Here is a 13,237-nt window from a genome sequence, read left to right on the forward strand (position 1 = left end):
TGGTGTTCTGATTCCACTGGTTCCTTTTCTTGTTGCAATGCCTATCTGTTATGGACAGATGCTTAGGATTGTTTCAAGAGGCTTACTGGATTGTCTTTCCACAATAGGCAAACTCATGTACCAATACAGCATCTTATGCTGCTTTTACCTGTGGGTGATAATCGGTATGTTTTCAGGAATATAATGCAAGAAGCTGCACCTGAAGTGTCTACTGCAGATGTTTTTGGCCTTGGATTCACCTTTACCATAATGTTTTCATCATCCAGTAGATCCTTGGAAGAATCAAAGAAATGGATGTAGATTCCCTTAGGGTTTTTTCTTATTTTCCTCATCATACCTCCAAAAATTATTGTTCTCTTAGAGAAACAGAAGCCCAGCCCTGGTCATGGCTAGCTGGTTGCTTCCTGCTTCCTGGCCAAGACTGCGAAGTTAGAAGTTGACTAATTGCTTCCAGATCATCTGAAAAAAGCCACTGAGTTATAAATTGAGTGATAAGGTCAAGAATAAGGATCAGCTGAGACAGGAAGATCTCAAGGGACTGTAGCACAGGAAGCAGTAGTATTTATGGGCTATTTCTGGCTGAAACACATCTCAGCCACTAAATTCAGTTGAATATTTGGTGTGGTTTGTGCTGATGTGTTTTATAGACTAACATTTTATGGGACATTTCATCCAAAGATTCAAGCACCTTTGTCCATGCCCGAAACACTCCCGATATGGATGGGAGCATTGTACCAACATGTGTCTTTGCGTTAAAAACAGAGTGCAGCCTCGCCTTTTAACAACACAAATGAACTTGCACAAATGCCCATATAAAACTCACCACAGTTTTGGTAACTGAATGAGAGTTGCACGTGGAAGTTCTTGGTGATGACAGAATAACTTTTGAGAGCCTAGTAAGATTATCTTGCTGGGAAATTTATCACACTAAAAACCGTGGCATCTGAGAAATTACATCATGATTTGTTGCAGGATTGAGAGCAGTTTGCACAGAATAGCAGTAATTACAGCACCAGTTTTGATAGGGATAAATGAGTGTTGCTTACATGTAATCACTGACCAGTAAGTTCTAGAGTTTAAGGCAACTGCTGTGTTCTCTGTTGGAACTGAAAGTAAGGACAAACATATTGAGCATGCTGTTCCTTACAGGATAGTACCCTCATTGTGGTTGGTAGTAGTTGCTTATGGAGAGCATTAAGCACTATGTGTGCATAGAAATGATCTTTTTGCAGTATGTCCTGATCCCGATTTGCTCCAGCAGCTGCTGTCAGTCAAAGATTTCAGGAATTCCTGAACTGGAACCTTCTGAAATTAATCTTTGTATTGCTGGTAGTTCAGATAGTGTATGCTCTGCTCAGTAGACCAGTTCAGAATACAAGCTTTTAAACTATTTTCATTTATCTTTACATGTCTGAGAAGCATAGTACAATGGAGTCAACTTGCCATTAAGGAGTAGAACTGATTCTCAGGAGATCTGGTTCTACTGTGGACTTGTCAGTTTATGATTAAGAAACTCAGTCTTTTTGTGCCTTTTATCCTTAGTAAAATGGGGATAAAGATGCCTTTGTTATTTGCCATGCTGATTTTGGGAAGTACCACACATAACCATGTGATTTTCACTGGAGGCTATATTCTTATCATACAAATGAAAAGTAGTTGAAAATCTGATCATGACATAGTACTAGATTTTTTTGCCTTTCTCTCTCTCTAGATTTTTAGAGTGTGGGATATACAGACCCTAACACCGCTACAGGTCTTCCATGATAATCAAGAGAGTCCTGGAGAGATGGAGATCTTTGCCATGGTATTTGACAATAACCACCACACGCTTATCACAGGTATGTTACTGCAACTAATGTGTGAGTGCATCCCCCTTGTTAAATTTGGTTTCCTTTATGGGTACATATAACCAAAGTTGAGGACAGGAAGAAGGTATATGGGATGCACCAAATTTTGGGAGGTAAGAGTATTTACACATTTAGATCATTTTGAAGTGATTCTTGCTATATACGGTGCTAGTTTCAATGTGGAATTATGCATGAAAATATGCATCAAGAGAGCTAAAAGCAAAAAACAGAGTAAATGAGAAATGCTTCTCTGAAGCCAAGGTGAGCCCTCTTCAGAAAAATTAAACTACACATACCCTTCTGGAGCCTTGTTGTTTGTTAAAACCTACTCAGCTGCTGATCTTCCTGGACCCCCCCCCCCTTCCTTTGGCCCTCTCCTCCCATTTAGAGGTTAAAGCAGCAAAGTGTAGTCTCTATACTCTCACCCTTATGGGTGTATTCAAAGTCCTTGTTTAACTGAGTGGCTACAGAGGACCCCACAATCTGTGGCTGCAGCACAGCTGCACTGTCAAATTTATCAGGAATTAAGTATTGCAGGAGCTCATCCCACAGTTTCTGTGCTCTGCCTCTTGACTCTGTGGAAGGGAGCCTGGAAGCTCTGAGGGCCCAGAGCTTAGTGGGTGATTTTATTTTCTCTGGACATATTCCTAGGGACTGTAGTCTTCTGGGTCTAAGGCAGAGAATCTGGAGACTGGCAGCGTTTCTCTGACTCAGGGACATAGTCACTGATATCCTGGAGTCCTGAGCTTTGAACCTCTCCTCCTGGGGCCATAGAGGCCTGAGACATACCAGGCAAATAAGGTCATTGTCTTTGAAGAGAGCTTTTTCTGTCCTTGTCTCAGGAGTAAAGGCACAAAGCTTGTCAAATCTGAGAAGATGAACCTTTTGTTTTCAGTGACCTCATAGTTTCTGCTGAATAAACCCCAGTTTGCCATTAAACCCCAGTTTTAGAAGCCTAAATATATACATTGAACTCCAAAACACAATTTGTTTAATGGATTTAGGCATTTGCTCAGTAGAGCAAAGCATAGGCAACTTCAGCTACTAGGTCTTATTTAAAAATGTTCAGAATACTAATCAGTCCAGTTTCTAAGGATATTTCATCACTCTAAGATACAGATAGGATCTTCAATTCAAATTTATGTCAGTGAAATTTTCAAGGCTCAGTCATGTAGTTAAATCCTTGTGAAAATTAGATGACTTTGCCTTTATAAACACTGATTGGAGCAGTGCCTAAATATCTTGAAAAATCTGGGCCTGGACTCTGTTAACAATTCCATTAAAAGGCTAAATGAATGACTCCTTGTCCCTGAAAAAGTGAGAGACGGAGGCTATACGTGAAAGAATTAATCCTCATAGCTATGTACCTGACTTTCCAGAGGAGATTTTCAATTAGTCTACTACATTCATAAATCACAAGAGACAGTGTTTATGGATGATTTCGACTCACCTTCATGCTTCATTTGAATATTACCACAGCATTCCTTCTGTGTCTTTTTCCAAGCTGGCCTGTATGCCTGGACTCATGCCAAGTATTAGGCAAGTTCTTCCTTTGCTACAAATGTACTGGTGACTGCTGCCCCTCTGCTGGTAGGACTGCAGTATATTGGAGCTGAAATAGGAGGCTGGATGTGTGCGCTGGCTTGTGAGCCTCTGTTGTGAAAACCTTGTCCTTTCCTTTGTCTTGTCTGCCCCGTCTGCTTTCCTGTCTTTGTAATCCTTCTGATCAGACACCACTGGAAGGTGGTGGCAAATGCCGTTCAGAAGGAATGTATTTATTTATGCTTCCATAAAGGAAGCTACTGAAAAGCCCGTATTGCCTGCAGATAGAATTGCTTTATCTCTAAGAATGCGGATACCAGAATTGTTTTTAGTGAGATATCTGTCAGTCAGTGTCATATATTTGCATTCATTCCGTTCCACACCAACCCACACTGGGACTGGGGGCTTTGCAGCTCCTAATGACCTTTGAGTCAGGGTATCGGTCCCATAAAAGGTGGGAGGGTTGTTGTTTAAGGCCCGGAAATACTTCACAGTTGTTTAACTGGTGCCTTTTTGGGGAGCATGTGTGAACATTTTCTGTTTTAGGGAACAGACATACTCAAGAAACAGCAGAGATTCCTTACCATGTTCAGAAGAACTCAAATGGACTTTATGGCTTATATAAGGTTTTTCTATATCCAGGGAATATAACTGGTACTGTACATAAAATGCATGTATTCTCACCGCTCTCACCATGTGCAGGTTCATCTGTCATTGATATTTATCCCCTGACTCATGTGATACAAGATACAAAACAGGTTCCACAGACACATGAGAAAAGCATCAATGTTCTGGTTTACAACAAGGCTTTTCACCAAATTCTCACTGTCTGCTCTGAGTCAATACTGAAGGTGAGTGTAAGTTGTCACCTTTTAAACTGAAAAAGAAAAGTTTCAGCTATTTGCATTACATATAAGTTACTGGGCAATTAAATAAGAGTGATTGTTGTTTATTTTTCAAAGTGTTGGTTTTGTGGCTATTTTGTGCTCTAATTGTTCAGGGAAGTGGTAAGCCATGAAAAGTAAGCTATTTGGCTTCAACGTCATTACTTTTCTCAGAAAACCACTTCTCTGACCTGCACTGACATAATTAGTTTCTTTTATCACTGCAAGCATCAGTCAGATGGAGTAGATTTTGGAGGCACTGGATTTGGTTGTGATTTTATTTCCTCTAGCTGTATTTTAGTACACTTTACCTGTTACTGCAATGGATTCTTGCAAGTGTAACAGAGGCAGTGAAAGTCCATCGGCTGTATAGTAGCTACAAAGGAAAATTTTAAAGCCCTGATGACAAATTGTGCATCCAGTCAATAATTTCTGGAAGCACAATTACACATTATTCCCCAATTCAGAAGGTGTATCTGGTGAGCACCTCTTTAAAGTTCAGTAAGTGCTTGAGTCCCAGTCAAGTCAGTGGAATATCTATGTGTATGTAAAACACTCTATGAATCAATGTCATGCAAAAAAAGAAAAACCTCACTTTGTATAAACAGGACTGTGTAAAAGATTTTGCTCTCACATAAAAAGCTTCCTTGACTAAAATTGGTAAGTTCCTCTAGTACATACAGTGTGCCTAAACTACACAACCTGACTTTCATCTTACTGTTGTATTTCCTATTCTTTTTTCTGAATCTGTTTCTATTTGGCTAGCAGTTCTTGGAGCCAATCTGCTGACCTTCTGTAGATCCTTTTCTCTTTCAAATAATTTCTTAGAACACATTTTCCTGAGTCTTCAGGATTTCAAGTCCTACTGTGAGGGAGAAGTGTTAAAAATAATAGCTAAATAGCAAGAAAACTAAAGTGATAGAAACCTCTCTCAGTTGTTACTTTTTATCACAGCTCACTTCTGTCCCCTGACCACAGGCTTTGTTCAAATGAGCTTGTGAGGCATTTGGGACGGGGGGATTGAGTGAAATGCATCTAAAATATCTAATTTTCCAAAGCACTTAGACTTAGATCACAAGAATTTGTGGGTATCTAGCTCCCATTTAAGTCAATGAAAGTTAAAAACGTAAATACCTTTCAGGGATCTGGCTGTAGGATTCTCCATTCATTTCAATTTATTCATTTCATTTCAGCCTCAGCCTCTTAGAGACAGTTGTTTGGACACTGTTTTAGAAACAAACTCAGTCACTCAGTAGATTTTCGAAGAACTCCTAGGTACCCAGTACCCACTGATTTCAATGGGACATTAATATCTGAGTGATTTTAAGTATTTCCTGGACATTTTTAGATACATAATGATAATAACCATAAAAATGTGGTCCTCACAAATGTTTGTTCATCCATATCAATTTTTGAATTGTGTTCAATGACTTTCATATTCTTACTGGTCTGTCAGCATCCATTGCCTCCAACATCTGCAACCTCTTCCCACCCTGTCAAGCTAGAGATGCATTCTGCAGCCATATTTATTTGTGTTGAAATATTAATGAAAAAATTAAATGTGCCTATTAATTCTACTAGTTACATTTGAATCAACTGAAAAATAGTCACCATGCAAGTGTCAGAAAACGTACAGCAAACATAACCAGTCATTACTGGTGTAATTAACAGTGTGACACTGATTATCAGAGGTACTGAAGACCTGCACTAATCATTAATTGCTGATGGAGTTAGGCGGCAAGATTTGTAGGAAGAGGTAGTATCCATTTTGGGGGCCAGCTGGTGATGTATGCCATTCCTTTGGAGAAAGGCTTGTTTGTATAATTGTTTGTGTATTTTATACACCTAATAAAGATGCTATTTCTCTCTGTAAACCTTCCCTTCCATAGACCATGGTGGCTACAAAACCATTACAATTGCAAAATAGTTGTGGGCATACAGTGATATAGAAAATCAGATCCAAACAGTGCATCTGACATGAGCAGCTACTTCATAAATCCGGTTAAATCCAAGCTATTCCATTACAGAGGCCAAACTCTATACTGGTATTTCATTACGAGGCACTGTTTAAAGTCCAAAAAGGCTTCGATAACGATCAGATATAGTCGTTCCTACACTTTCAGACCAAATATTTATGAAGATCCCCATTTGGATATTCAGCATACAAATTATAGATCTAACCATTCTGTCTAGTTAGATTTCCTTGATTTTTACATTGTAAAAACTAATATTTAACAACAGTCTCTCTGACTTAGCAAGGGTCTTTCTCATACCTTATTAAATAGGCCTCTCCATGCTACAGTGGTTTCACTGCGGAGTGGGACATTTTCAGAGAAATGACACAATTATTTCAGTGAAATAGCACAGTATTGTGATAGTGAATCAGATGTGATTTTCACATGGGATGTGAAAATTTGCCTTTGGAAGTATTCATCTTTCTGCAGTTACACTAGAACAGATTATGTGAGTTTTTTGGAGGTGCAAATAATTAACGTCTTACTTTTTTAGGTCTGGGAACTAGAAACAGGGTATCAAATATATCAGATTGAAGATGCACATGGGCTGAATATTGAAGTGACCTGTGCAGCCATTGAAGAAAAAGGTTTTCATCTTGCTACTGGGGCATGTGATGGTAAAGCAATTAAATAATTACCACCTTTTCATTAACGTTATTTAAAATTATGTATGGTGTGAGCAGTCAGAACTATTTGGCTTGAACCACTCTGTCTCAGTGAGAGAAGGAAGTGATTTTTGGCTGTCCTGCAAAAAGGAGAGGAAGTATGCACAGAAAGGAATACACAGCTTAAATCTGGGGAAAAGGGGGGGGGGGGTTGGTCTTGTTTGGGTTTTATTTGATAGGTGATTCATTGAAAGGTGATTTTAGGCTGCTTGAACTCTGGTACTTTGCTACTCTGTTACTTTATGGAAGACTACCTGCATAGCTCTTGGTCTGAGAAAGTGTTTCCTCATAGGAATTCAGAGCTAGAGCTGGGTACCACTGTAATTAGATGTTTCCAAATTCAGTAGACAGATTTCTGTTTTAATAACCATTTCAAAAGGCCTAGGATTAAACTGTGCATAATAGCTATGAGTATCCACCTTTGTTATGCAATCTCTAAAACACTTTGAGCTCTGCAGTCCTTCTGGAATGATAACGCTTAGATAATCCAATGTAAATTGAACTGTAAAAAGTATTGCATTTGCTTCCTGAGGAAAATAATCCATATATCTGAAGTTTGGTTGTTAACTTTACATTAGAAACCATTTGCTAATCCCTTATACTGAGTCTGCTAGAGTTAATATTGTAATGATGGCATTTTTTGGACTTCCAGCATCCCTATGTGTTCTTACTAAAACTGGCTTCTGCCTGAGATGATTTAACTCAGCTTTCTTGAATTCATATGACCTCAGCTCAGATATTTTTCACACTGTTTTCATTAGCATTTTATACCCCTGTAGCTCAAGAAAGTTGCATTAAAATGAAGGTAAATATGCCAAAATGTGTATCCTCTTCAAATTTAAATGTTTGCCACTTCAGAAATACTGCATTGACGTTATCCAAGTTTGTACTCTTTCTCATTCTTTGCTATATTGAGACATGGTTTCCATTTTAGTTTAAAATGGTGTTCATATAAAATAGATCCATTTACAATGGGAACATAATGAGTATAGCGGCATTTATGAGACAAACATATCAAAAGGACATTTTTTCCAATTTGGAAAAATAGTTATTTTGAACTAGCCAAAGCATGGAAGTCTCAGGCAGAAAGACAGAAAGATATTTTAATAATTTAGTTGTAAGATACTGGAGAAAAGTCATTTTTCAAATTTTATAGTGTCTCAGCTGAATTTTATAGTGTCTTGCAGACACTAAACACTAGAATATATATACATCTTGAATTTTTCCCCTGTGTTATTTAGGATGAATTAGTTTTAGATAACGTGACAAAACCTCTCCAATTTATTCACAAGTGCTACACTGTATTTTGCTGCAAACTTTAATAATTTTGTTATCTGTTAACATGGCTGAATAATTCTTGATTTCTTCTCACATTCATATGTTCAGAAGTGCACACCTGAAGTATTAAAATACATGAAATATATGAGAGCTGCCTCATACAAAAAGGAGATAGCCTTTTCCACACAGCTTGGTGACTAATGTTTCTTATTTATGCTTGGGAGCAGAGAATGCATCCTTTATGGATCTTAAGAGCACAAAGAAAGTGAATACTATCAAGCCTTACAAAAGCGGAGTCATATGTGATAACTGCTTCACAGAAGATAATGTTCCAGTTCCTTCTCCTCACTAGCTCTGTGAGATAAGTCTAGTGATCTGGGTCACTCAGCTCCCTGCTGTAGCTCAGACCCTGAAGTCTTCTGTCAGACTGCCCACCGTGCTGCTAATTCTCTGATGGCTTTAGTCCAGAAACAAAAATGAGATAGGCAGTGAATTTTCATCCTGGGCTGCAACATAAAACAGATGTGGAAAAAGGTAGAAAAATAACAGGACTAGCAGTGAAGATGTTTTCTGGTAAGGCTTGTCTCCCTAAGGGTGCTTTCCTAAGAAATACATACAATAATATTAATTTAAAAGATCAGTGACTTAGCTCTGAACCTTCAATTGGTTTTTATTTTTTTTCTCCCTCTCTCTGTCTGATCCATTTCAAGTTTCTGAGTTTGAAATGTGTTTTTCTTGAAAGTTCATTCCCTTTTATACATCTTCTTCATTCCTGTCTAGGAACAGTGAAAGTTTGGGATTTTGGAAGTGGGCAGGAAGTGAAAGCCTTGCCTTTGGCCCAGCACAGCAAAGATGATAAGCATCGTCTGCTTCAAGTAGTTTATCTGAAAGCTAATCAGAGTCAACATGTGCTTCTCGTTTTGGAGCAGAGTGGGAAGATGAAAATCATTCAGGTTTTTCATATATATGTACAAGTATATGCATATGTATGTAATTTTTTTAATAATTTCATTTGGTAGCTCCTAATTTTAAAGGTAAACAGAGACTTTTTTCCCTTAATCAGTAGATAAACTCTTAGAAACTGACAAGGAACAATCCATTTTCTGCATATCATCAAATTAGTTTTCTGCATTTCTAGTTAAGTGTTAATATGTTTATTAGTCCGTTGCTCTTTTTCAACATTCTGATCATTTCTTTCCATGCACTTCCTATAATGGGACATGCACATTTTTCTCTTTGTGACTGGGCTTTTGTGATTCAATTTCTGAATACGTTGTCACAGTTATCAGATTAATCTGTGTTTGCTGGAAAAGAGCCCCAGGATCTTATGTACTTAGGCATGCATATACTGTTACTCATTAAAGGTAATAGGAATACTCAAATAAGTGAAGTTATGCATGGTTGCAGAATGTGATTCCTATATCTTAAAATTGTTTCCCTTCTTTTCTCATCCATAAATTAACATTAGAGGCTGAGATGCTCCCCTCTGAATTATTGATGCAAAGGGACTACAATGGCCTGAATCATTTAGAGAAAGTTTGCAAAGTAACTCTGAGGCTTCATCATGTGCTGAAGCTGTGTAACTCCTAGTCCTGGTATCCATTAGCTTTTAAAGAGAAACCTTGACATAAATGTATTGTGGACTTGTGTATTTGATACACATTGTTTGCCTAGCATATATATCACATGACAAAATAGGATCGGTAGAAACCAGAGGCCTGACGCGGAGCAGAGTCTGCACAGACTGAGTCATGGCTACCATCTGCAAAACGCCTCGGAGCCATTTATTCTTCGTGGCTTATACAGCCAAGTGCTCCCTACCTTGTTTACCTAATATATATGTGCTGGCAGTTCACAGAGAGAGAGGAAGCACCACATTACTCCTAAAGATAATGTTTTAGTTATGAAAGAGATATCTAAAGACTTGATTCCATTCCATAGCAGTGAGGCAATGGGAGTTTGCATAAAGTAACACTGGCCATTCTGTGGCCACTCTGATCAGAATAGCTCCAGATCTGTCTGTTGTAATGATACCCTTTGGACTGGATGTAACATTAAAAACTGTAGTGTTTAAATGCTTTGCTTTGCATTAGAGAACTCATCTCAGTAATATTTATGTGATTTACTAGAGTGGTGTAAGAAATAAGAATTAGCTCTGCTGTCTATGCAGCAGCGGCTTTCAGCTGTGAAGGAACCAGCATCCATTTGGGAGGCTTCTTGAAGTGTATGGGAAGGATATACAATCTACACAAGAGGAAGAGGAATTTTGCTAAAATGGACTGATCCGCACCTGAACAGTATATTTTCTCTTTTTAAATAGAAGACACCATTGTTCTCAAGCCTCTTGTCTAGAACTCTACCCTGAGACATAGATCAAGAGCAGCTGAACATCCTTAACCCCAAAACCAGAGCCTCAGATCCCTCCCAAGTTCGGTCACTCAATCCACTCCTTCAGAGGGCTGCTAGGTTCATTGGAGAAGGAGAGCACAGGCTTAGCCAAGGAGTCACAAATTAGTCACAAGAAGCTTACTTCTGAAGCATTTAGTTACAGATCCTTTACAGTAAAAGCTTTAAAATAATGCCATTGTTGTTATAGATGGAATTTACCCTGTTTAAAGAGTTTTAGTTCACTAGCAGCTGGGACAGGCTAGAACTGTTCCTGCAAATCCTGCTTATGTACTCAGCCCCACTGCTCTGATTAAAGCTCTGCTCTTTAATAGTACCTCAGACCTAGTGCCATGTTCTCACAAGGCAGCTGTACCTTTTCCTCTTCCACAGCTGCCTCTCAGCCTCAGTGCACTCCTTGGACCATGGAACAGCACAGATCATCTTCCTGGGTTTTTGATAACCATCCTGTATAGAAAGACTGTCCCAATTCAGCCACCAAGCACTGAGATTCAGATACTTGCCATTCCATCCCAGCCATCTCTATGCCATAGGGGCTCCATTTAGTATTTACAGGTAGCAAACTCTCATGACTCAGGATTCAATATCAGAAACCTCAAAGGCCTCAAGCCTATAAACCTGTATGAATTTTGACCTCTCCAGCTAATGCCCAGTATTCCTCTTGTTACATTTTTCCTCTATGGGGAGTAGGTCACCATAGTATTACTCTGCAAGAAAACTCAATATCAGAAAAGATTTTGATTAAAGGATTTTTTTCCTACTAAAATACTAAATTAAGAAAGTGGCTCCTTAAAAACTGATACAAAGTGATAAGGCAGTAATACATCATATTGACTTCCTGAACTTGGCTCAATTTTCAGAGTCTACCCTGTGTTCCTTTCAGCTAAAAATTAATGGGATGTATTTGGAGCTTACAACTGGGGCCTGATTTGTCAGACAAACTGTGTTCTTCTGGAATTATCTTCCTCAGATTGAAATGTTTTGCTTATGACAGAATTCTCCATATGAACCCTTAAATCCACTGTGTGAAAGGGAAGGAGGATCCATAGGGAGGAGTAATGAGATTTATTAGCCAGATGATACATTTAGGAAAAAACATACAAGCTTTTGTACTTGGTATATAATTTATTACTTATGAGTCTCCTGCTAATAAAAAGCTGCTTTCACTTTTGATATTCAGATTTTTCTGAAATATTAAGCCCAATAAATGCCCCCCAGTGTTATTACTAAAATTGTTAAAGCATGCATGTGATGCAAATGTATACTTCGACAAACAGTTTGGTGAAGAATAGTTGAACCTCCTCCAAGTCTATATGAATCTAAGTACATTAGCATTCTGGCGTATAATTGTGAATCTAAGTACATTAGCATTGTGGCATATAATTGCAGAACTACTTTTTTACACAAATGTTTCAAAGAAACTGCACAGAAATACTGATTAAAATTTTAAGTCCTTCTCACAAGTTATTTCTTGTTTCAAACATTTAATACTCATTCTGGAGTTCAAGGCGTCTATGAAAACAGAACAAAACCCAAGGAGCTGCTTTTTGTAACACTTCTCAAAACAGAAAGATAGAGATATCAAGGTTAAAGCAGAAACTAGATACAGAAGTGAATTTGTTACAGGTGGAAAAACTATCATGATAACTCCCACTGGCTCTAGTCACAATGGGGAAAGATCAATAACCGAGAGCCATGGCTGAACCAAAGACCTTGATTATTTCACACAAGTGGGACAATCAACAGCTTTGCTGACATGCCAGATATGAACTGGAGATTACCAAAGTTAATAAAACAAGCAGCTGTAACTGAACCAACAACTCACTTTAAGTGAGTTAAACTGCAGACAATCAAAAAACTCTGAACTCCACAGCTAGTCAACTTCTAATTTACCAGCAGGTAATTCAAAGTAAGCTGAAATATCTCTAACTGGTGCTTCCATTTGCACTGTAGGCATATGCTGGGTGAAGTGTGTAATATTTTTTGTAGTTTGGCACAGAAAAACAAGGTTTTGGCACACACTTACTGATCTTTTACTTATGAACACAAAAATCCTTTCTTTATTCTTTCATTAAGTCAATTGTTTTAATAGGGTAATGAAGTTCAAACGTATCTAAATGTTACATGGGTGCTTCCTGAGGCAGTGGCATTTCCACGAAAGAATCCAGTGTTGTCTCTGTCACTGAAGCCTGACGCCTTACAAACACATGAATTTTTCCCAGATATGCAGCTGTTACCTGACACCAGTTCTCTAAGCAATGAAACAGAGGTGAGAAACACTTCAAATTTTGACATCATTTAGAAAAGATCAGAAAGTAAAAGGTTTACTATGCAGCTGAGAACTGCATGTTTTAAATACTTTAAATAAGTATTCCAAACTTTTCAGTACACTGAAGGTCCAAAATAAATCATGTAAGAGGGTAATTGTTTCTATGGGATATATTTGCCTAATAACCCATTGCATGGTTGTGTCCACGATTAAGCACTTCCCATTCCTGTACAAAATAATCAGTTGAGGTCCTTTTATGATGGGTCTTTTACAAAGGAAGTGCATTTCAGTATTATTGATAAACTGATCTTCAGTAATAGCAGCACATAAA

At 38.2% G+C, this 13,237-nt stretch overlaps 1 protein-coding gene across 1 annotated transcript in view; it reads left to right on the forward strand.

The window, feature by feature from the left end:
- Nucleotides 1–13,237, forward strand: part of WDR64 (WD repeat domain 64) — a 102,709-nt gene that overhangs the window by 56,792 nt on the left and 32,680 nt on the right. Inside the window, exons 11-15 of the mRNA XM_026102538.2 lie at nucleotides 1,712–1,838; nucleotides 4,092–4,240; nucleotides 6,782–6,905; nucleotides 9,012–9,184; nucleotides 12,730–12,906. Coding sequence (XP_025958323.2) covers nucleotides 1,712–1,838; nucleotides 4,092–4,240; nucleotides 6,782–6,905; nucleotides 9,012–9,184; nucleotides 12,730–12,906 — 750 coding nt within the window. The remainder of the gene's footprint in view (nucleotides 1–1,711; nucleotides 1,839–4,091; nucleotides 4,241–6,781; nucleotides 6,906–9,011; nucleotides 9,185–12,729; nucleotides 12,907–13,237) is intronic.

This window comes from Dromaius novaehollandiae, chromosome 3, assembly GCF_036370855.1.
Source record: "Dromaius novaehollandiae isolate bDroNov1 chromosome 3, bDroNov1.hap1, whole genome shotgun sequence".
Classification (NCBI taxonomy): domain Eukaryota; kingdom Metazoa; phylum Chordata; class Aves; order Casuariiformes; family Dromaiidae; genus Dromaius; species Dromaius novaehollandiae.